General features: G+C 57.9%; 10 protein-coding genes across 10 annotated transcripts; 4 read left to right on the top strand and 6 right to left on the bottom strand.

Annotated features, from left to right (window-relative positions):
* Nucleotides 1-312: 312 nt before the first annotated feature.
* Nucleotides 313-4,075, top strand: SCHCODRAFT_02487389 (uncharacterized protein; the record flags this gene model as incomplete). The annotated part of the gene is made up of 14 exons (XM_003038461.2): nt 313-471; nt 525-609; nt 655-715; nt 768-1,209; nt 1,261-1,426; nt 1,484-1,709; nt 1,743-1,811; nt 1,867-1,898; nt 1,948-2,016; nt 2,068-2,089; nt 2,138-2,744; nt 2,824-3,366; nt 3,418-3,660; nt 3,713-4,075. 14 exons carry the CDS (start codon nt 313-315, stop codon nt 4,073-4,075), a joined length of 3,087 nt encoding a protein of 1,028 aa, XP_003038507.1.
* A 505-nt stretch (nt 4,076-4,580) lies between these two features.
* On the top strand, nt 4,581-7,069 carry SCHCODRAFT_01115835 (uncharacterized protein). Its single transcript, XM_003038460.2, has 7 exons — nt 4,581-5,202; nt 5,254-5,521; nt 5,674-5,736; nt 5,787-6,159; nt 6,256-6,455; nt 6,505-6,684; nt 6,742-7,069. The coding sequence occupies exons 1-7, from the start codon at nt 4,993-4,995 to the stop codon at nt 6,906-6,908; spliced, it is 1,461 nt and encodes a 486-aa protein (XP_003038506.2). The 5' UTR covers nt 4,581-4,992; the 3' UTR covers nt 6,909-7,069.
* A 359-nt stretch (nt 7,070-7,428) lies between these two features.
* SCHCODRAFT_02612416 (DUF947-domain-containing protein) lies at nt 7,429-9,180 on the bottom strand. The gene is made up of 6 exons (XM_003037115.2): nt 8,704-9,180; nt 8,638-8,653; nt 8,362-8,587; nt 8,243-8,309; nt 7,854-8,190; nt 7,429-7,794 (listed from the first exon to the last, which is right to left on the bottom strand). Exons 1-6 carry the CDS (start codon nt 9,115-9,117, stop codon nt 7,610-7,612), a joined length of 1,245 nt encoding a protein of 414 aa, XP_003037161.1. The 5' UTR covers nt 9,118-9,180; the 3' UTR covers nt 7,429-7,609.
* Nucleotides 9,181-9,769: 589 nt separating this feature from the next.
* Nucleotides 9,770-10,768, top strand: SCHCODRAFT_02612425 (glycoside hydrolase family 62 protein). The gene has a single exon (XM_003038459.2). It carries the CDS (start codon nt 9,782-9,784, stop codon nt 10,754-10,756), a length of 975 nt encoding a protein of 324 aa, XP_003038505.1. The 5' UTR covers nt 9,770-9,781; the 3' UTR covers nt 10,757-10,768.
* A 96-nt stretch (nt 10,769-10,864) lies between these two features.
* SCHCODRAFT_01208624 (DHS-like NAD/FAD-binding domain-containing protein) lies at nt 10,865-11,876 on the bottom strand (the record flags this gene model as incomplete). Its single annotated transcript, XM_003037114.2, has 2 exons — nt 10,865-11,090; nt 11,142-11,876. The coding sequence occupies 2 exons, from the start codon at nt 11,874-11,876 to the stop codon at nt 10,905-10,907; spliced, it is 921 nt and encodes a 306-aa protein (XP_003037160.2). The 3' UTR covers nt 10,865-10,904.
* Nucleotides 11,877-12,009: 133 nt separating this feature from the next.
* Nucleotides 12,010-12,964, bottom strand: SCHCODRAFT_02612427 (uncharacterized protein). The gene is made up of 4 exons (XM_050344535.1): nt 12,718-12,964; nt 12,542-12,653; nt 12,460-12,493; nt 12,010-12,317 (listed from the first exon to the last, which is right to left on the bottom strand). Exons 1-4 carry the CDS (start codon nt 12,906-12,908, stop codon nt 12,220-12,222), a joined length of 435 nt encoding a protein of 144 aa, XP_050202392.1. The 5' UTR covers nt 12,909-12,964; the 3' UTR covers nt 12,010-12,219.
* Nucleotides 12,965-13,072: 108 nt separating this feature from the next.
* Nucleotides 13,073-14,639, bottom strand: SCHCODRAFT_02612428 (peroxisome membrane protein). Its single transcript, XM_050344536.1, has 6 exons — nt 14,469-14,639; nt 14,149-14,416; nt 13,711-14,099; nt 13,468-13,657; nt 13,313-13,419; nt 13,073-13,263 (listed from the first exon to the last, which is right to left on the bottom strand). Exons 1-6 carry the CDS (start codon nt 14,611-14,613, stop codon nt 13,250-13,252), a joined length of 1,113 nt encoding a protein of 370 aa, XP_050202393.1. The 5' UTR covers nt 14,614-14,639; the 3' UTR covers nt 13,073-13,249.
* Nucleotides 14,640-14,787: 148 nt separating this feature from the next.
* On the top strand, nt 14,788-16,026 carry SCHCODRAFT_02567025 (uncharacterized protein; the record flags this gene model as incomplete). The annotated part of the gene is made up of 4 exons (XM_003038458.2): nt 14,788-14,816; nt 14,868-14,945; nt 14,997-15,877; nt 15,929-16,026. 4 exons carry the CDS (start codon nt 14,788-14,790, stop codon nt 16,024-16,026), a joined length of 1,086 nt encoding a protein of 361 aa, XP_003038504.1.
* Nucleotides 16,027-16,324: 298 nt separating this feature from the next.
* SCHCODRAFT_02663436 (MFS general substrate transporter) lies at nt 16,325-18,385 on the bottom strand (the record flags this gene model as incomplete). Its single annotated transcript, XM_003037111.2, has 7 exons — nt 16,325-16,801; nt 16,854-17,188; nt 17,244-17,433; nt 17,486-17,896; nt 17,951-18,068; nt 18,125-18,264; nt 18,314-18,385. 7 exons carry the CDS (start codon nt 18,383-18,385, stop codon nt 16,325-16,327), a joined length of 1,743 nt encoding a protein of 580 aa, XP_003037157.2.
* A 971-nt stretch (nt 18,386-19,356) lies between these two features.
* Nucleotides 19,357-21,577, bottom strand: SCHCODRAFT_02612436 (uncharacterized protein). Its single transcript, XM_003037110.2, has 9 exons — nt 21,223-21,577; nt 21,124-21,172; nt 21,026-21,067; nt 20,929-20,977; nt 20,849-20,881; nt 20,783-20,797; nt 20,435-20,726; nt 20,324-20,385; nt 19,357-20,274 (listed from the first exon to the last, which is right to left on the bottom strand). The coding sequence occupies exons 1-9, from the start codon at nt 21,377-21,379 to the stop codon at nt 19,570-19,572; spliced, it is 1,404 nt and encodes a 467-aa protein (XP_003037156.1). The 5' UTR covers nt 21,380-21,577; the 3' UTR covers nt 19,357-19,569.
* Nucleotides 21,578-21,775: the final 198 nt, after the last annotated feature.

Genomic DNA, 21,775 nt, shown 5'->3' on the forward strand with positions numbered 1-21,775 from the left:
GCTGACATTGCGGACACCAACACTGAAAGCTCAATCACGCTACGAGATACCGTTCCAAGGACGACCTCACCGCCTCCGTATTGGGACGAGGAGGCGGAGAAGGATGAACTGCTCGAGAAGTCATCCCCCATCCTCGAAGACGTCAAGTCCCCCCTCTCCCCTCCCTCGACCAGCCGACGCGTCACCTACCCTCACTTTCCACCTCACACCCCCGTGCCCTCGTCCCAGCTCTTCGCCGAGGATGCTGCACCGCTGCACCTTCCCCGACTGGATCAGTACCTGACCACGCTCCAACCACCCACGTTCGTGAACATGAAGGGAAAGGAAGATTCCATGTTTCCACCCATGGACAAGCTGGCTGCTTCGGAGCGAACTCTAGAAGATCTCGAAACCAATACGACCGTGGCACCGTTCTGGAGGAATCGCACGACCATTCTGGGTGCCGCGCTCAACATCATCGTTGGGTTCACTGTGCGCTTATGCTTCATGTTCTGTCGCTCTTCAGTTACTGAAAATATCTGTAGGGCTCTAGCGCCCTCGCGTCGTACTATAGCTTGCAGGGACTCATCAATACGGCCCAGATCTTCGCCTTGATCCTCAACACCATAGGTATGTTTTCGCGATGAACGTCAAATTCTTACTGACTCTCCGAAGCTCCCGTCGGAGGTTATGACCGTGTTGGGGAGAAATGGAAGGGCCTCTTTCTGGGTACTATGTACGTCCTGGCCACTCCTTGTTTACCCTTTCGCTCTGCTCACGACACGTAGACCCAACTTCCTCGCCCTCAACTTTGCCTCGACGCTCACCGAGTCCATCATATTCCTGCTCGCCTTCATGGTCATAACTTCCATCCTACTCTTCTACTTTCACCGACAGACCCGATGCTGTGATCGCTATGTCGCTCTCGAAGGTCTCCAGTCAGAGGATCCAGGAAGTCGCTGGGGCGTTCTGATCGTGTCCTTTCTGCTCACGGTTATCTATCTTCCTCTCAGCACCATCGCCGTTCACGTTCTGATTTGGTCCGATGACCTCTGGGTCAATGGGAACCCATATGGCAACGTTACCGGGACACCTCTGGAGCTGCCGTCACTGGGTCCAGCTAGCGAGTTCCGGGAACCGCTGGACTTCTGCTGGACGACGACGATGAAGAAGAACGAGATCAACTATGCGCCTGTTGTCATCATCTTGGCGTTGATTGTGGTTGTCTTTGTACGTCTGACTTCGTGAGCCAGGACTTACATCTGCTGATCTGTGTTGCAGTTAACCATCTGGTTCCCGATATCCTTGCGGCGCGTCATAAAGCAGTCGGTACCAAAGGTCGATCATTACACCGAACTGGGCCGCAAGCGCAACTCCGTCGAGATGGACAGCGAATACAGGCGCCTCCTCGCCCGCGACAACAACCCCTTTGCATTCCTTTACTCTGGTAAGTCTCCCTCTCTCCATCCCACCCTCCGCCTTTTCCACTTAACCCCGTATCTAGCTTTCCGCCGCAACTGGGGCACCTACCACGCCATGTACCACTTCGCCAAGCTTAGCACGCTCGTCATCACCGCAGTCTTCGCCAATGACAACTGCCTCTTCCGCTCCGTCTCGCACACGACGATCCCCATCGTGCGACAAGTCTTATTGCTATCGACGACGGTGGCGTTCTTTGGCGCGCAGTGCCTGTACGCTCCGTTCTTGGACCCGGTGAACAATGCGAGCGAGTGGATCTCGAGGTTGAACTATATCACGACGAGTGCGGTGGCGCTTGCAATTCGGCTCGATGCTCCGGGGAAGGAATTTTTGAACAGCTATGTACTTTACGCGTAAGTTAACTCGGTTGTTGCTTAACTGTAGGGCTAACTAACGGGCCTTCGACAGGATTTACATCCTAACTTATGGCCTAAGCATCTGTGAGTCGAAAGTACCCCTTGAAATGTGAAAGCGCTAACGTTCTTGCAGATTTCACGTTGATCAGCTTCCCCTTCGTCCAGACATGGGTCAAGCGCTGGACTCGCCGCATCGACTTCAGTGAGTTCCTCCGCATGTTGAATCCTTCTTTTCGCTGAACATACCTTCTAGGTATCGATATCTTCTCCCCTCAGTATGTCCTCTGTCGCCACGTACTACTATATATTGACCCATACTCCAGTCTGGACCTCACGCCCTTCTCCTTGCATGCGAAGAGGAGGATCTGGCAAGAGTCGATCTCCACCTTGCTCCTCACCAACCCGCAATGCCGGATCCCGGCGAAGCAAAGGATGATGTTTGCTGAGGGCCGAAACTCGGAATACCCGCCATACCTGCTGGACTTCGAGGGTACACCAGGCGAACGGCATGTGGAGAACTTGAAGGCATGCACTAGTGATGAGCGCCTCTCGTCGGTGATACTGACACCAGCCATGCAGATCCTTCGCGAAGAGGGCATAATGGCCTACCGTCGCGCCGTCACACTCACCACCGGACCCGACAGCCCTCGATTCTTACACCTGCGCGACCTCATCCAGCAGTACTTCGTCGGGCCCGACTGCTACTGGAAACCCTCAAGCAAGAACCAGATCGTCAACTGCAAAGCGCACTTCGGCAACGCGTGGTGGATACCCTTCCCGCCGACGCTGGTTATTCGCTACGATGAGGGCCCGCTGGCCGTCATTCGCGAGCTGGCCGACTTCGAGGAGTATATTCAACAGAATTCGAGCCCGGATATCAGGCGGAGGAGGCATGTGCGGTTGTGTTTGCGTGCGCTGGAGGGGCAGACTGTCCGGTGGCCGTACGAGTATGTTACGGTGAGCGCTTCCCCGAATCACTGTGAGCTTTCAACTGATTGCGTCCATCTAGCCCATCGGCTCTGCCGGCTACTGGTGTTGCTCAAGCACTCGCTACAAAGCACAACACACGCAGCACTTCCATCAATGCCAGCTGCAAATTGGCCATCACGGCCATCTCAAGTTCAAGAAGCACCAGCTCGGCAGCGGGTTCGACGTCAAGCTCAAGTTCTCCAAGAAGGTACAAACCACCGGTGCAGTCATCGGGCTGGACGAGGACTTCGACTTGACCCCGTCCCTCGCGCGCTTTCTCGCGATGAACGAGGACAAGATCGACCTTCGGCTGCGCGAACTGGAGAGCACGATCGAGGAGTACCGACAGCATGCGCGTGCGGAGTGCAGGTGGAAGGAGGAGGTGCTGACGTACCGATTCCTTGCGTTTGTGTATGATCGGCCGCAGGACCCGTCAAGGTTGGCGGAGAGCTCGATATTGCATGAGCGGGATTTGAGGGTGCGGCAGTTGATGGCGGGGAGCGAGGGTGTGTTTGAGACGGCGTATGAACGCTTGGAAATCGTCACCTCCAGCGAGGCTGCGTGCTGGTGGTACATCTTTTGGGTGCGTTCATAAAGCTTGCTGCATCAGGTGCATCATGCTCATGCCAAGCAGGATGACTTCTGGAGACGAAACCGGGACGCGGTCAAGGCGCTCAACACACACTCGAAGGATTTCAACCCTCATTACCCGACGTGTGTGGCGTACACGCCGCTCGCACGACCGGTGCTGGAGTCTTTCCTCATCCAGAGGGGGTTGATGTCGAAGCCAAGACGTCGGAGCGACCTCTTTCATTCTGGGTTCCTCAATAAGTTATATTTGCGGCTGAACGAGACCGTCTTCCACGATACGAATAGGGTACGTACCCCACCTTGATTTGTTCGCCCTCTATACTGACATTCATCTGCAGGCAATCATGTTCCACTATGGCCATGGCGGGCATGAACTCGAGATGACCGATGTCGACCTGGAGACCCAGGGGAAGCCTTCCACCATTGGCACAGGTGGCGGAACGGACCACGACCTGGCAGACATCCGTGTGCGACCTGCGTACCGGTGGGAGGAGCTTCTCGGTGACCCAGTGCGCGCCGACGGGAGATGGCGGCGCCGCTGGGTGTCCAGAATCGGTGCTTGGCTGGGTTTGACGCCGTTGTGGCTCGCCGAGTCACAGTCGGAAGGACTTTCGGTGGACGTAAAGTTGGAGGAGGGACGCTACGTGCTCGTCGAGCCGGACAATCGGACAAGTAAGGAGCGTAGTCGGACTGTGTACTAGCGTGTAGGACCTTCCAGTAAATACGGTGTTCCGATTTGCTGCCTTCCTCGCGCACATGCGCGCCACGCGGGGGTGATAGATGGCGGGGGTTGATGAAAGCGGCTGTTTGCTTGTTGCCAAACGCCTTTATGTCGCCCGCCTGCCTTCGCCGCCCCTGCCTGCGCTGCTGCTCGCTGTCACCCATTCTGGCTTGCGACCCTTAGACTGCGACCGCCATGTCGGCTAGCGAAGACAGCCCGAAGCCTCGGCCCATCCTCGCTCCCCTGCAGCCTGTCGATCGAGAGGACCCCATCGAGCGACCGCAGTGGACAGACGACGAGGACGGGAGTGATGAGGATGATATCTATCGCGGATCCCGGCCCCCCTCACCGACGGGTAGTGCGAAGAGCTCGAGCTCGTCGTCTTCGTCGTCATCTTCATCCTCGTCTTCCTCAAGTTCCTTCTTTGGAGGCGGTCGTCTCGGTACCCTCGCTGCTGTCCTTGAGCACTCTATTGCTCGATGGGCACGCAGAGGGACGGGCGGCGGCTCTGATACGTCGTCGTCGGGGAGTTCCTCGTCCTCATCTTCCTCCTCCTCCGACGGCCGATCACACCGTACTCGCCGCCGGCGACGCCGTGGGCGCTCCTCGTCCACACTCACGCTCAGCCGGGCGACGTCCGAACAGGACATCCTCACCCGTATAACCCAGATTAAGGCGCGAGAGGAAGCGCGCCAGATACCCCGTGCATTCTCATTATACCTCCCCCCTTCGCTCGCGGATCCCCCTTCGCGGCGCAAGGCCGCTACGACGACGCCCGCGCCACGAATTACGACGACATCCTCATTGCAGACCATTCTCGGACAACTTGACGTTGCGATCAAGCGCTCGGGCAAGGCTCGTAGGCGCGCGCGCAGGCCGGATGGATACCAGGACTACATGATGCCGGAGAGCAGTGCAAGTCGCACACATTCGCCTTCCCCTCGGCCGTTCAAGGGCAAGGGCAAACAGAAGCAGTCAGCAGCGGCATCGGCGGCAGCATCAGCAGCAGCGGATTCTCCCCTCCCCTTGCCACTTACGGCGCCGCCTAAAGCTTGGTTTCTGGACGTTGCTTCCCCCACCTGGCGAGACCTTCAGGCTATAGGAAAGGTGCGTGCGAAACTTCCGTCAAATCGAAAAGCTTTTGACCCCTGCGCACAGCTCCTCCACCTTCACCCTCTCACGCTCGAGGATATCCTGCAACAAGACCCGCGCGAGAAGTTCGAGCTCTACTCCAAGCTCGGCTACCACTTCATCTCCTTACGCACGATTGAGACGAAAGCCCAACGCCAGGACAGGCGAAAGAAGGCTCCCTACTTCGCGCACCTGGACGAAGAGACGGACGGAAGCATCATTGGCGAATCCAATATCTATCTCGTTGTATTTAATGAAGGAAAGGCGCGCTCCTTCTATCGTCATAGACGGAGAAGTTAACCTTCCTGCAGGGATCTGCTTGGTGAGGATGGAGGTCGACATGATGTGGTCCCGATGCTAACATGGGCTATGGTAGTTTCATTATACGGATATTTCAGGTGTGTAGGAAGCCACCAATGGTGTGGCCATCGTGCTGACAAACTATAGAACACACGGACAGGATAAGGAACCGCATTCTCAAGCTAGAAGATATCGTGGACATGACGTCTGGTACACAAACATGTTCACCTCGCTCCCTCATTTCTCACACGTTCTCACAGAATGGATCGAGCACGGCATCCTCGACTCCATTGTCGATTCCTTCTTCCCCTTTCTGGAGGAGATTGAGCAGGAATGTCTCGTTATCGAAGACATCGTCTTCGGTGGCAAGGCCTACGAGGAGCCAGCGGCGACTCCGTCTTCGACCGAGACGCTTTTGGCTTCGGAGGACGAGAAGAGGTCCGAGGAACAGAAGTCATCCGAGGACCAGAAGTCGTTCACGCACAAGCCCGAGGAAATCGAGATGGAGAAGTTACCCGTCACGAAGCCTGGTCCGACACAAACCCGCTTCGCCGTACCGCCGCCCATGCCCTTCCTCCGCCGCGTCCGCCGCTTCGTCCACAAGCGCTGGCGGAGGTTTATCACCTCAACCATGTCCCGCGACGCTGGCAACGATGCGCTGACGCCTGGGAACGTCAATCTGCTCGACGCGAACGTGAACCTCACGAACGCGAACGTCAACAATGCCAGCCACACGAACCTGAGCAATACGCCGCTGCGGCGAATGGCCAGGACGCGGCGGTTGGTGACGCAGCTGGTGCGGTTGCTGGCGAGCAAGTCGGAGGTTATCACGCAGATCACGAAGCGGTTGCTGTCGACTACGGGGATTTCGAGGCGGGGCAATGGGGAGGAGAGGTTGGAGGTGGCGATTTACATGGGGGATGTTCAAGGTCAGGAGTCGCGTCTATACTGAGCACGAAATGCTGATGTTGGGTACAGACCATATCCTCACTCTGCACCATGCGTTGGCACATTACGAGCGCATGCTGAGCCAGTCTCACCCCGCGTACCTCAGCCAGCTTCGGCACACGGTCAACGTTTCGAGGCAGGGCAGCGACAAAGCGCTCATCGTCCTTACCGTCGTCTCCATCGCGGTGCTCACCTGCCAGGCCGTCATTGGTACGTCGATCTTTCCTCTCTCCCTCCTCGCCCAATGTTAACGAACTCCTTTCACAGGCATGTTCTCCCAAAACATCCCCGTCCCCAACAACCGCGACTCTGGCAAGTACAACGTCTTCGGCATTGTCATAGCCATCGCGGTCTTCACGCTCTTTTTGTATCTGAATCTCGTGCGCTACTGGTGGCGGAAGGCGAAGCGGCGACACGCGGCAGCGGCATTGTAAGAAGATCAGCGCAAGGGATAGACGGACGGTGTTGTGCAGATACGATATCATACCTTACTCGCTGGATGGTAATCAGGACTGTAGTTTGGCTGCCTGTGCCCACTGAATATACCGTAGAGCACTGTTGGGTTTCACGAATCCTCGACGGGGCTTAGTGCCGGATGTTCCCCTATGAAGACGAACTGCCAAAGCCTTCCATTGCAGCTTCACATGAGCGCAGCGCTCACGAGGAGGGAAAGCAGTGAGCCCAAGCAAAAAGGCACAAGGTGCCTTTAGGGAATTTAAACCCGATTTCTCACTCAGAAACTCAACTCAACTCAGCTCAAAGTCTTCGGCAGGGGCGTATCTCCTCCCTCGGTTCCAAGTTGCAGAACCTATCCATTTGCACAGACCCAAGTGGGGGGAGGACCGCTCTACTGCTGTTGGACTGTAAAGGAACGCATCAGGTCATTGTCAGAATCTTGGGTTAAATTTGACCCCGCGGGTACGGTGGGCCGGCCCGGGATGCCGATTTTGAGCGGGAGCTTTTGAGTGTGGGCTTATAAAGGGTTTAAGAGGTCAGAACAAGGTGCAAAAAATGTGTCCCTCATAGCCAAGCCCCAGAGATGTTCAGAGAAAGGTGAGGCTCGGTCGCAAGAGGTAAATGCTGCAGTCATCACGTGATATGTTTGAGCTCGGCAAACTCCGCAATGTCGGTAGACTCATGCGACCTTCCGTCGCTTCACCGTACGGTCGCCTCCCTGCCCTTTCGCAAAGGGCCGTGCCTTCTTCTCCTTCTGCGCGATCTTTTTCCGCTTCTTGTCGATGGCCTTCGACACCGCGGACTTGCCACCCTCTTTCGCGAGCGCGTCGTACCGTGCCTTGGCCAGCATCTCCCGCTTCTCACCTGTAGGAAGCCTGCATCAGTCCTCCTGCCCTTCGCTAGATTGACGAAAACCCACTCACCCTTCTTCATATACCACTCGCCCTTCCCCTTGGCCCGCCTCTCCCTCTCCTCCTTCGCCGCCCTCTCCAGCGCCTGCTGCTCGATCGCCTCCCGCTTATCCCTCTGCACTTGACTCTCCGCCTTCTTCAACGCCCTCTCCAGCGTCTCCACCTCCCTCGCCCGCTCCTCGCGGAGGTGCCGTGGCGAGTTGGCGAGCAGCTTGCGCGCGCGGGACAGGTTCTCGCGCAGCGTGGTGAACTCGTTGCGGTGCATGTCGGCGAGGAAGGAGTAGGATTGCTTGAATTTGTCGGGTTTGAGCTCGCCGGTGACGGGGAGGAAGCGGGGATCGCGAGGGGTCTGGGGAGGCGTCTTAGTAAAAGTTGAACGGTTGAGGGAGATAAGAGCGTACCAGATTGGGGACGTCGACGACTTGTCTTCTTCTGGTAACGGGCTTTTTCGAGGACATTTCAGCAGGTCTGGGAGGGGATGAGCTGGATTCAGCCACGCGAGTAGGCGGACGAGGCGTACGCATGTTTGCTAGAGCGCTTCGCGATGTCCTTCTTGGGATGGGCAGACCACTCAACCCTCTCGGGTTCCTTCCCCTTAGTGTTGGTGGTCTCGGGGGAGGAGTCGTTGTCGGAATCATCATCTGAGCCAGACCCTGCCTTGGATTCGGACACGCTCTCATCGACTTCTGCTTGTGCGAGGGAGCGTTGTGCTTTCCGCAATGCGCCTAATGGGAGATCGGAAAGGTCTTAAAGCTAGCGTCAGATGCGTCAAAATGACGTTGAAGGACTGGCCGACCATTCATCAGTAGTTTCTGCAGGCGAGGGTAAGTATGAACGAATGGAAGTCGGGGGGACCACGTACAATATCCTTTGGCTTCTTCGACGAAGGAACTTCTTCATCTTCTTCCTCATCCTCCTCACTGCTGTCCTCCATATCCGGGTCGACCGTCTCCTCCTCGTCATCTCCCCAAAGCACGGCACGATCTGCATCTATATCCGCGTCACTGTCGTCGTCCTCTTCGGGCTCTGTCCCACTCCCATCAAACAAGTCCGCGTCATCTTCATCTTCTATCTCCCCCTGAGAGTTGAACCTGTCCTCGCTGCTGTACCCCTCATCTTCCTCGGAGGGACGAAACCGCTTCTTGGAGGATGTAGAGGCACCTGCCGGTGCCCTCTTGTCCGCTATATGAGGAGCGGAGGCTTTGTTTGTGTCGTTCCCCTTCCCCGTCACCGTAGCAGGAGGCGCGCGAGTGGTAGGACGCGGTCGGCGAGGCATCGTGGATGGTGGCGGTGAGGAAAGTGAGATCCCCGATCGAATAGCACGGCTGATCGGACCGGGGACGGAAGTATTGCTGCCTGGCCGTTGCCGAGGGCAAGTTGAACTTGTTCACGACCACCATGTCGCTCAACTCTGAAAATCTGATCGTCTATCGCTTCACCCTCTCTCATGGCCACGCGCCTTGCTGTTATTCAGGCGCTCCTCACATGCGCAGGCACGACGCGTCAGACGTCGTGTACCGGCCCGCTCACCTCTCTCGCGCCTGCGGCGGATTTTCCATTCCAAGGCCCAAGGCCATACACAAACTCTCGTGGTGGCTAGCGGGTATCTCGGGCATCTTTTTGCGCGCTGAGGTCTTCGGATACTCACGCACACTCAATCACCAGACCCCGAGAAAAGAGACATCCGTTAATTTTCCGGCAGAGGGTACATAGAATATCGGCGCAACGTCGGTTTGGACCACTGAACCTGTAGGAGGACTCGGTGCGGAGCGTGTAGAAAAGCTCAGCGGATTGCGCCTTAGCCCCCAAACTCACTTCTTCAGGCCCTCGACGGACCCGTCGTGGTCCGGGGCCGCTGAGAAATGCCCTATATGAGGCCGCTCGACCCTCGCGCTTCTGCACATTGCTTCGTGCGTAATTCCCTGCTGAAAAGCGCCGCAATGGGACCTAGCCTACGGTCAGCCGCCATAGCGCTACTGACGTCTACTGCTGGCGCCGCCGCACAGGCGTGTGACCTGCCGTCGTCGTATACCTGGACGTCGAGCGAGGCGCTCGCCACCCCGTCATCCGGATGGGTCTCTCTCAAAGACTTCACCGTCGCGCCCTACAACGGGCAGCACCTCGTCTATGCCACCACGCACGACAACGGGTCGAAATGGGGTTCCATGAACTTCGACCCCTTCGACGACTTCTCCGCCATGTCCACCGTCGCGCAGCACGGCATGTCCTCGGGCACCGTCGCGCCCACGCTCTTCCACTTCGCGCCCAAGGACGTCTGGGTGCTCGCCTATCAGTGGGGCGCGACCGCCTTCTCTTACCGCACGTCGAGCGACCCGGCGGACGCGAACAGCTGGTCGGGCGCGCAGCCGCTCTTCAACGGTAGCATCAGTGACTCGAGCACAGGACCCATCGATCAGACGGTCATCGGCGACGACACGACGATGTACCTGTTCTTCTGCGGGGATAATGGGAAGATCTACCGCGCGAGCATGCCTATTGGCGATTTCCCGGGGAACTTCGGCGCGCAGTACGAGACCATCCTGAGCGATACGAAGAACAACCTTTTCGAGGCCGTGCAGGTGTACTCGCTGAAGGGGCAGAAGAAGTACCTGATGACCGTCGAGTCCATCGGCTCGCAGGGGCGGTACTTCCGTTCTTATACGGCCACCGACCTGGGTGGGGAGTGGACGCCGCAGGCAACGAGCGAGTCTACTCCCTTCGCCGGGAAAGCGAACAGTGGGGCGAGCTGGACGAATGATATCAGCCATGGGGAGTTGATTCGCGACAGTGCCGACCAGACCTTCACCATCGATCCATGCCAGCCCCTGCAGCTGCTGTACCAGGGTCGCGACCCCAGCTCCGGAGGCGACTACGGTCTCTTGCCTTACCGACCCGGCTTGCTTACCCAGGCGTGAAATAGGACTTCAGTGAGTAGAATCTGTCAACAATATCTACTGTACTTGGTCTAATATGTCGCCCGCAGCTCTAGCGCAGATGTAGCTTGCGGGCCTCATTCTTGTATACAAAGGGGGCTTATTTCGTGTTATGTCCAAATCTCATATTCTATGCGGTAGCCCTATTCTGTGGGGCTTGTCCGACACCCAACAAGATTCGAGGCAATGTCTCCTCGCACGGTCCGATAAAGAGAAAGTCGGATGCCTCGTCACCGTCGCTTCGCGCAATGTTGAACACCGCAGAAGCCCCGCCGCGATCTACCACCTCGTATGCGAAGCTCGCTGCTGGCTGGACCTGTGAAGGTGTGAGCTATGGGGCGAGTGCTCCAGCAGACTCAAGGCTTACAGTGGACGACGTCCCAACAACAATGCATAAATCCGCTTGGGCGACCAGTGCATCAATTGTGGGGAGATCATGAGGAACCTCCTCAAACCACACTACGTCGGGTCGTAACAAACCCTTGCAACGTGCGCACCGCGGGAGTTCATCCAGTGCGATGCTCGCCGGGTCCCGCGTTTCGTCACTAAGCGCAGGGCATGCTAGATCCATCACGTTGTGCTCTCTATAGCCGCACACCGTGCACAGCGTGTCCAGCACCCTGCCGTGCATCTCAAAAAGTGGGTGAGGGACTTCCGCGCCCGGCGCCCTCCCCATCGGCCACACATGCCTGCCCACCACCTCCCTCGCCCTCGTACTCAGCCCGTCAATATTCTGCGTGAACAATGAGAGCGACCGCGCCCGCGGCGCTACCGCCCTCAAGTGCACCGGCTCACACATCATCGCCAGCGCATAGTGCCCCGCATTCGGCTGTGCCCTCTTCGCCTCCTCCCTCCGTTTATGGTAGAACTGCCACACCATGGCTGGGTCCTTTGCGAACGCGCCGGGCGTTGCGACCTCGTCGGGGTCCCGCCCGTGCCAGAGGCCGCCGGTGTCGCGGAAGGTGGGGATGCCAGAGGCGGCGGAGAGGCCGGCGCCGGCGACGACGATGATGTGCGTGGACGAGGCGAGGACGCGGCGGAAGTCGTCGACGGAGGTGGAGGGGACCCATTCGGACTCGGGTTCTGAGCCGGAGTTGGACATGGCGGCGGGGGAAGACGAACCGTGGGATGTCCGCGGAGGGCCGCGGAAAACTTCGGGTCCGAGTCAGGTGACATTTGGGCTTAGATAAGCAGACATGTTGGACTTCGATTTCCTACTTTCAGACCTTCACGCCCTCCGCTGTGGCTTTGAGCCCTTCGAGGCCCTCTAGTACTGTCCTCTCCTCACTGTGCGCTGTGTTTCCATCCTCCTTCCTCACCCACTTCCCCTCTCGTTGCTCGATCTCATACGCCTCTGTCGCCAACTCCTTCCCACCCACCACCGCCGGCGCCCCGCCCATTAGCACTGACACCCACCGCGCCCACTTGTCTGGTGAGGGGTTGTACTAGGCGTGCATGGCGCCGCGCTGGATGACGGTGTCGCCGGGGTTGTTGAGGTAGGTTTCCGAGCCGTCGTCCATGAGGAGGATGACTTCGCCGGCGACTGCGGGCCGCGGGCCGGTGGGGCAGGAGGAAAGGAGGGGATGTGGGGAAGGTAAGGGGAATGCGGAGATGGAAGCAAGTGCGGGGAACAATGGAGGGGCTGGGGTCAGCTCGGGAGGAGAGAAGAGGGGACTGCTGCTCACCAAGAATGTTGTAGTCGACGGACGATGTGCGGTGCTGTTGTTATAAGCCATGCTCTTTGGGCACTCCAGAAGCAGAACGTACCATAGGCGTGACGGCGCCGGGCGCCAGGTCCGTCGAGCGCAGGCTTGCGCCTTGCGGGTGGGTCATCCCCAGAGCGTAGTCGTTGGATAGTGATCGTTGAGCGCCGTCTTCACTGTGTTGATTCAGTATACCCTCTAGGCCGCAGCTGAGTGTAAGCGCGCCGAAAGCACACGCACGTAGAGTTGTTATCATTCGTTGGTAGCCCGTCCGTCGTCACCCACAGCGTCGTGCCCCGTGCACCCTTCGCAATAGCCATCGTCTGAGCGGGCGCCAGCGAGTTATGCGTAACGATACCCTCCGCGCGCTCGTTATTCCCGGTCACGACGCGGCGGAGGTCGGGAAGGTTGTAGGGAGCAGGGTCGGCCATGGTATAGAGGGGACGAAGGAGGTATGAAAGGGACGGGGAAGTAGTGGTCGTGGTTTGAGATAGAAAAGAATGGAAGGCACTCAAGACGAGATCCGGGGATCATGATCACGGACTGCTTGAGCTTCCCCCCTCACCCATCTCACAAGACGCTCAGCGCCTAACATACGGCGGACTACCCGGCCCGGGCGATAGAGCGTCGATATCGATTGGGCTTGCTCACGCGGACATCCGGGCAAGCAGAGTGATGACGTAGACTGCATGGAGAGAAGATAGAGACAAGCAAGGCATGCAGAGACAAGCCAGGGATGCAGAACAGCGTACAGTATCCCCAAGAGTATAATTTACGGAGCGGTATCTGGGTAATCAACAGGTTAGAGGGGAAAAGTAGCAGGAGAGGAACGCACAATAGTAGTACTCATCAATCAAGGGCACCCAATCCCTCACGAACGAACCAACGAGGCCGAGTACTGGGCGATGAGCTGTCGCATCTGCGAATGCCTCGAGCTTGGGGCTATAGAGGGTAAGGGAAGGCCACAGGAAGTACAAGAAAGCCACATACCGGGTATATGACTGCCACAACGTTCCTCGGAAAAGGTACCACAGCATATCGCGATCCCGCCTCGCGTACTCCTCGCGCTCAAGGGCTGCGGAAGGAGGTGGTGCGCGGCGCAAATTGCGGGACAGCAGCTCGAGCATGAGCGCGGTCACAAGAGGTCGCGACGACTTCCTGTCCCTCATCATCATAGAAGCTATTGGTGTCGAATAAGCGCCGGTATGGTCAGTCCTACAGTAGGACACGCACCATAGATGAGAGGTCGCAAGACGTATATGATCTCCGCGAGCCACTCGGTCGGCGACGTGAACGGTCGCACAAGTGCCAGAGGCGGCTTGACTGCCGAAGGCGTGAGCGCTTTGGGAAGTAGGAAGTCCTCGACATCGTTACGCGAGCGCGAGTTCGGTGGCGCGGTGAGGAGTGGATGTGGGGGCAGGGGAACCTGATTGTTCTTGAGGTGCTCCGGAGTAGCGGGCCGGGATGAGGAAGGAGAAGATGGTGCCAGCGTGGGGGATGATGAGACCGAGGCCGATGCTTGGGGAACGGACAACGACTCCGGGTCGAACTCGCGCTCGGGAATGGGAGGGGAGAGGATTGGTCGGCGTGTGATCTTCAGGAGCAAGAATCGCAAGATGGCCCTAAGTGGTGTTCAGCAACAGTCAAGTGCAAAGGAGACTGCACACGCACTTGATAGCCTCCAGGAAGACAATCCCCCGCCAGCGAGTCTTCTCAGACGTCTTGCGCTTGAGTATCATCTCCAGCATCAGCTCCGTAAACTTGATGAGCTCGAGGCTGCGCGCCAACCACTTGTACTGCGCATTCCTGTCGGACCAGGCGCGCGTGAAGCGCGTATGGAGCGAGGTGGGGATAAGCGGACGGTACTTGGGGTCCGCGGCGACGACGCGCGAGAGGAGGGTATCATGGTACAGGCTCAGCGCATTGAGGGACGCGGACACTGGCGGAATACATCAACACACGCGCGGGGGAGGACCGAAAGGGCAGCTGACGCGCTTCAGAGACGAGCTCTGCATCCTTGAACCTGCCGGGGAGGAACCAGGTGAGGGAGCGGAGGGAGGACTCGAGCGTCGAGATCGTCGAGACGTTGCTGATCAGGAACGCCTCGTACTTGTCCAGCGCAGACGCCGCTTTCATGACGGCCCAAGTGAGGGGGGAAACAGACACACAGAGCCTCGTGCACGCCCCGGAGTCCGCTTGCCGGTGCCGATTCGCACGTGATATGCATTCGCATCTGTGTGGACCTGTTTGTCTGCCACTCAACTTGTCTTTTACTCTCACGCGACAGTCTCCTCTCGACGACCTTAGACGATGTCAGCTCCTGCTCCAAGACAGAAGCGGTTAGGCAGGCTATATAGACACTGTCAGCGTCACTCACCCATCATCCCCAGCGCTACCAAGGCATGGCTCATACACGGGTACTGGGTGTCGAATCAACAACGCACTGAAATACAGCATCATCGCCAGACGTATGTCACCTTACTGGAATACTTACTTGTGTGAACTTCACGTCGAAACAGAAACAACCTTCCCGCTTTGGAGATATCGACCTCGTCCGACGATCCCCTATGCAAGATAACCTCGCGCGAGATCGTCGAGATGCTGAAAACCATGCAAGTAAACGCAAAGAAGACGCGAACACCAGTGACGGAGAGGGTACTGCTTGAGACAGACGATGAGGACGATGGTCAGGAGACATGCGTTTCTGGCGGGCATACAACGCCCTCTCCTCCGGATCCGCCACCCAAGGCATCCAGTACCATCGAACCACGGCCAGTTCCGCAGGAAGTGGTCGAAAAGATATCTGCTATGGCTAAACTGCAACCTCCATTCTGGTACAATCCCAGTAATCCCAGTAATTCCGTTCCTTTGGCGCCCTTCGAGCACGAACACGTCTGTGTTCACTGCGGTGAAGTCCTGGTCTCCGAGTCCGATCCCTGTGCTACCCCGAAGCCTCGTACTGCTGCGCTGCCCGCTCCAGCCCCCTCTCTACAGACTCGCGATGAGAATCGACAGCCGGCGATGCTCCATTCACCGTTGGGGTCTTCTGTCGATCCACCTCTCGCTTCGACCAATTCTGCGAGCCATCCTCATCTACAGTCGGCATCGGCAGACAACCCCCCAACTACTGTTGGCTCCGAGGGACCCGCATCGCCTGTGAAGGGCGCCCAGTGCGCCTCTCTCTCACGACCTTCTTCGCTACAGCCGAACCACTCGAACGAGGTCACAGACAGCGCACAGAACGACTCGTCCTCTGACACGACATCGTCCCCTTCTTCCCTCTCAGACGAAAAGCAGAATGCAGTCACCCCTGACGCTAAGTGCGCATCTATGATCGAGCGTGACTATCAAGAGACTTCGGGCCTTCCGCCGCGTCTTCGACGTAAATTTGCTCTGGTCTGTCCGTGAAGCGCTGCTCGTAATCCCTCCTCGAGACGAATGCTTCTCCTAGATCAGGACGTGCTCCATCGGTCAAGACAGCGCGTTCTCCGCACCTTGTCTCGTTCTGCCGCCATTACCGTCGTATCCACTCCAGCCCTGTATTTCTAGCAAACCTGCATCCTTGACTGTGCAATGCACCGCTACTCTAGCAAACTTGCTCCCGCATCGTCTCTCGCGATTGAATCTGCCAACGAAATGCTTAGCATATGCACTAATATAATATACAAGATGTCTGTCTGTCAGTCGTGATACGGCGCGCCAGTAAGTAGGGAATGTGTAAGTATGTGGCAGTAGAATATGTGGTCGCGGGTCTGATGAGTAGGTGAGTAGGTGAGATGAGTAGGTGAATAACAGGCGTATAAAGCCCCAGGGAAAAGCAGACCACAGAATATAAGTTAGTCCCAGTCTAGTTTGTACGTAGCGAAGCCACCTCTATGATCGTAACCCTTCTAACCCATGCATAGACGTGGCGGGAGACTTTAAATGAATATTTAGACCTCTTGCGTCTTTTCCTGCGGCTGCTCCTTGGTGTCCTGGATCTTCTGCGCGGCCGCGGCGTTGTCAGCGATCTCCTTAGCGATCTTGAGGTCCTGAACAGGTGGATTAGCATGCGGTCAACAACATCACACTGTAGGATACGTACGATGCAAGGAGCATAACCGCTGGACGTCCTGATCCTCGGGCCGTACTTGTAGAACAAAAATGGCACGGGTACGAGGACAAGGCAGACGAGGCCGATGAGCGTGCCGGCCCAGTTGACGCCCAGCTCGGTGAACATCTGCGTCGTGAACAGCGGGAAGGCGGCCGCGACGAGCGACCGGATCGTGGTGTTGACGCTGAACGCAGACGCGCTGTAGTGCAGGTAGGTGTCGACCAGGTAGGACTACAGATCTGTCAGCTCTTGCTTCCCTTGCAGTAATCAGGAATTTACTCACCAAAAAGCTCATAAACACCAAGCTGATACTCGCGCCAATCAAGATCAAGCTCCCCGCGGGCGCCGCCCAGTGCACGTCCGCGTACTCGCCCGTCCACCCGAGCCAAAACGCGCCGACGACCATGAGCGGCCCGCCGACCATCGCACCGAGCAGCCGCTGCTCCGGCGGCGGGAACCCGCGCCACTCGCGGATGAGGCGCGGGTAGTGCGCGGAGAGCACGATGTTGATGAACGCGCCGAGCGTGGTGCCGATGCTGACGGCGATGAAAATGAGGCCCATGTGCGAGATGCTGAAGTTCCGCCGGGTGACGAAGACGACGGGGATGGCGGAGAAGACTAGGGGGGGATGAGTAAGGAGGAGGGGGGGGTGGGAGAAAGGGAAGAAACGCACGTGCGTAGAGGATACCGTAGACGAGGGAGACGTAGACGGTGACGAGGAGGAGGATGGGCTCGGTGAAGAACATGTGGAAGGGCCGGTAGATGGTGCTATGGAAGACACCTGCCGGCGACCAGTCCTCGCGCTCGTTGGGGGCGTAGAGCCTAGCATTGCCCTGCGGGTCGGCCTTGCGCAAGCGGCGAGCCTATGCGAAAGATGTCAGGACCGAAAATATCTTGAACGAGATTCAACCGTACCTTCCACTTCAACAACGTCGGCTCATACGTCTCGGGCACAAAGAGGAAGAGCATCGCGACGCAGAAACCGGAGAAAATCAGGAGGAGCCAGAAAATCCACCTCCAGCTCACGGCGTTGTCGAGCATGTAGCCGGCGATGATGGGGCCGACGGACGGTCCCAAGAAGACGCCGACAGTGAAGAGCGATGCAGCGAGCCCACGGCCCTCAGCGGGAAACATGTCGGCGATGACACCACCCACGAGGGCGAGTGGCGCGCAGCCAAAGAAACCGGTGAGGAACCGCGAGACGAGGAGCGTTGCGGTGTTCTTGGCGAGTGCGCTCGGGATGATGAAGATGAGGTAGAGGACCATGGAGACGTAAAACATGGCCTTCCGCCCGACCAGCTCGCTTCCTGGACCCCATACGAATGGCTGAAATTCGAGAGATCAGCCAGATAGAAAGTCGGGCTCGAGGAAGTCACGTACACCGAAGACGTAACCCAAAAGGAACATGGTGGTGATGAGATACGACACTTCCTTCTCCATGCCCATGTATATCCGAATAAATGGTGTTGCGGATGTGGGTAACGTCGAGGCAAGGGCACTGCATCAAAGTTAGCGATTCGCAGGGCTTTTCTGGCATATCTCGAAAGTACGCACATGTTGAAGGTTATCAGCGAGCAGATACATGTTATTCGCCACTTCTTCGCAAGCGACCAGTTGCGTGGGTTTGCTGGATCGTCGGGGCCGTCCCAATCGACGCAAATGCCGTCGTCGGCAGGTGGCTTAGCGGCGACATCCTGAGTGGCGTCAGAAAAAGCTCCGTACAAATTGTAAGACAATACTCACCTCACGAGACTGCGAGACCTCGTCTCGCTGCTCAGGTACGATGGTCGAGCTCAAAGACGCTCGTCCGGACATAGCGGTCGTGATAGGCGTGAATAGGGTAAGGTCCCGCGGAGGGGCAGCAAAGTGCAGCAGGATAGATGAGGGCGCACCCGCGCGCCACCCGGCGCATATTTATACGAGTATCGCGTACCTTCCAGCAGTACTTGTGATTGTCCATGCGAGGCAGCGCAGCGCTCGGGGCCGACGCTTCTGCCCGCCCAGCCCATGGAGCTGGACGCAGTAATTCAACGCCGAATCGCCGGCAGACCTCACGCCGAGCAAGTTTCACTGGATAATGAACGCGCTGAGGGTCTGTATCGGGTAGGGGCTGCCTCCAGCCTTTCTTCTAGGCACGGACGCACATCGATAGGTCAAGCGCCCGTAGCTTGTGATTCTGCTTCAGGGAGCGTGCAGGGATCGCGCTGGTGCCTCTGTAGTGTCCCAGATTATTTTCTGGGTTGCAGAGGGCGTTGTTTGACGTTGCTATGGCTTGTGGGCGGTCCCATAAGGGCGAAGGGAAGAGTTGAACATCGAGGCTGGTCAGACGACCTCTCCCAAGCCCTTCGGAATGTTCCGAGCTAGATCCATCGGGCTCGGGAACTCCCATCAAGGATACCCGGAATCGGTCAATCACATGCGCGGGAGCAAGCCAACCTGCCGTCGACACCGACGAGCTGACGCTCTGCAAGGAACAGATTCCGACTGCCAGGGCTCGCTTGTCGGTCCAGGACTTTGCAGAACGCCTGAGAATCCACGGTGATAAGATGTGGGCGCCCGTGGATGACGTTACAGCTCGCCTTCGCTTCAGCCACCATCATCTTCACGCGCGTATGGCAAGTCCGCTCATCCTTTTTTGGACAATGGCGCCTTGCATCGCGATGCCATCTCGCCTCAGCACTCCTGAAGATCCAATATCTTGCACGTTGCAAGGAGAGTTTTCGCGTACTCATCTGAGCTCGCCTCCCGCCACCTAAGACTGATCGTCGCAACGCCGACGTGCACACCGAGCACCGACGCGCTCAAGGATCGACAAAAAGGATAGCTGTGTGCGTGTAGTATGTATCACTGTCCACAAGACGTCAGTAAATAAGTATGTGCACGTAACTTATGCGCATAATTTATAGTATTTTCCAAAGCCCCGTCAGTAGATTTACAGCCCCAAGGAACGTGTAACGAGCTCGCAGCGAGCCTAGTCCATATCGTATCACTCTCACCCCTCAGCGCCTGGGTTTGTGGAATTCGCCCGGTCTTCGTGGTGGGCTCACAAGCGCACTCGTCTCGACCACATGTGGCGGCTCCGCATAGGTTTCGTGCGTCGAATACTGCGTCGGTGGTCGCGAGTGGTCCGAAGGTATTCTCAACCCCATCTCAGAGGCCTCTGATGCCCCTCTCGCCGACCCCGACGTGCCGTGATGCGACGCTGCCTCCCCCTCCTGCCCCGCCGGATACATCGGCGGCAACTCCACCACCTGCGTATCATCCCCATGGTACACTGTCACCGGCGCCCTTCCCCCATCATGGTGCACCACATACACGTTCGACTGCGCCCCTCCCCCAGGCGACCGCGGGCCCGTCGCACCATCCCTGTCCTCCTGCGGCAGCAAGAAGGGTTCGACCTGATATCGACTGCCGGGTGTGTTGAGCGGGGGAAGGAGGTGCTGCGAAGAGCCGTAGCTCCCGCGCTCGTGCGCGCCGAGCATCGGGGATGCGAAGGGGTCGGAGTCGGCGTAGGAGGGGTGCCGGGCGCGGGGGTCGCGCTGCTTACGGCGGAGGAAGAGCCAGGAGGCGAGACCGCCGACGAGGAGTCCGAGGACGAGACCTCCAATACCGGCGCCGGAGGCGATGGCGGGGAGCTTGTTGCTGGAGGAGACGTCGAGGCAGGAAGAGGTAGTGCCTTCGCCGGCGTGGAGGGGGCCGTAGGACTAGCGCGCAGGTTAGTGAATTTCGTATCGAGTTGGGCTAAGCACGCACCCAGCTATTGTGGTCTGAGTCGGCAAGGGAGATGAAGAATGGACTTGCCCAGGACATCGACACTGCAACACGAGTGAGCAAACCTCCTCCAAAGTACCGCACTGCACTAACCAGTCCAGTTGATCGCGCTCATGTCGTCCACGGTCATATTGAATGGTGGATGCGATGCAGGCGCCACCGTAAGAGTGTACGGCCCCGTGCCGTTCTTTGGCGTCACCTGTATGTCTGTGCATTGCGCTGGCCAGCCGTACTGTGACAGCGGACCGTCGTAAGTCTGTGCGTCGACGTCTAGTGGGCCGTCGGGGAAGCTGAGTGTCGAATTCGAGCATGATAGCTTCTCGTCGTCTGAGGGGATGACGCTGTATACGGCTTGGCAACCGCCGGAGTAGCCTTTCGAGTCGAACTTGGGGGGGGGGGCAGTCAGAAGAGATGATGAGGACGTCTAGTGGGTGAACTGACCATGCATATTTGGTACTGAGGAAAGCAGGTAAGCAAATGAAACGAGGCAAGGAGAGGTGCACGCACTAAAGTTGAAGGCGGGAAGGGTATCTCGAAGTCCTGCGAGATTGTCAGTTGTATCCGCGTGGGAAGGAATGAGCACGCACGAAGCTGGACCCGCTGCCAGCGTCGACGATGAAGGGGAAGATATAGTAACTGGCGCACGGTCAGAGAGGCAGGGGGAACGCGTGGCGGGCCGCGTACGATGAGTAGATCTGGAGGAAGTATGGCGCTGTTGCGCTCGGACTGTAGACGTACGAGGGTCAGCAATAGTACACCCATAATGAAGCATACACACGCACCCCGTAGCCGGCTCTCGTCTCCATTTAATATTGATCGTCTCGCATTGTTCTACGCGTAGCATCAGTACGCGTCGCGCCACATTCTCAACAACCACGCACTCGTCACTGGTACAGGCGCAGGCTCCAAGTCCGTCGAGCGAAAGTAGTCAAAGTAGAAGGACTGCTCCATAGGCTCGACGATCGCGGCTTGCGCGCCGGTCAGGGCGCAAGCTGCCGCGGCAGCAATTATCCAGCAGCGCCGACAGGAGGGTGACATGGAGGGGCTCGTATGTTCAGGCAAGGTTCACGGAGCGGCAGCTCAACGAGGGGGGGCGAATTAGGGATAGGAGGAAGGGGAACAACACAGCGTATGTCGCCGTTGTCGTCGGGCGGGTCGCAAGGGGCGCGGGGCAGTGAGGCCGGCGCGTGTAATGACAGTGCAAATTCTTTTGTCTTGATCGAGCGCGGGCTGGGCAGATGGCAGATGCAATTGAGTGAGCCTGGCGGCTTCGGACCCCGAAGAAGAACTGCCTGTTCGGGGAGGGAAGAAGGGAGGGCGAGGTGGGTGGAGGGGGGGAGGCGGATCCGCAGGCGCGTGGGGAATGAGAACAAGAACAAGGAGAGACCTCGGGAAGAAGTATGACTGTGGGCGCTGCGATGCGTCGCGCGACGC

The sequence above is a fragment of the Schizophyllum commune genome (assembly GCF_000143185.2).
Source record: "Schizophyllum commune H4-8 unplaced genomic scaffold SCHCOscaffold_2, whole genome shotgun sequence".
Classification (NCBI taxonomy): domain Eukaryota; kingdom Fungi; phylum Basidiomycota; class Agaricomycetes; order Agaricales; family Schizophyllaceae; genus Schizophyllum; species Schizophyllum commune.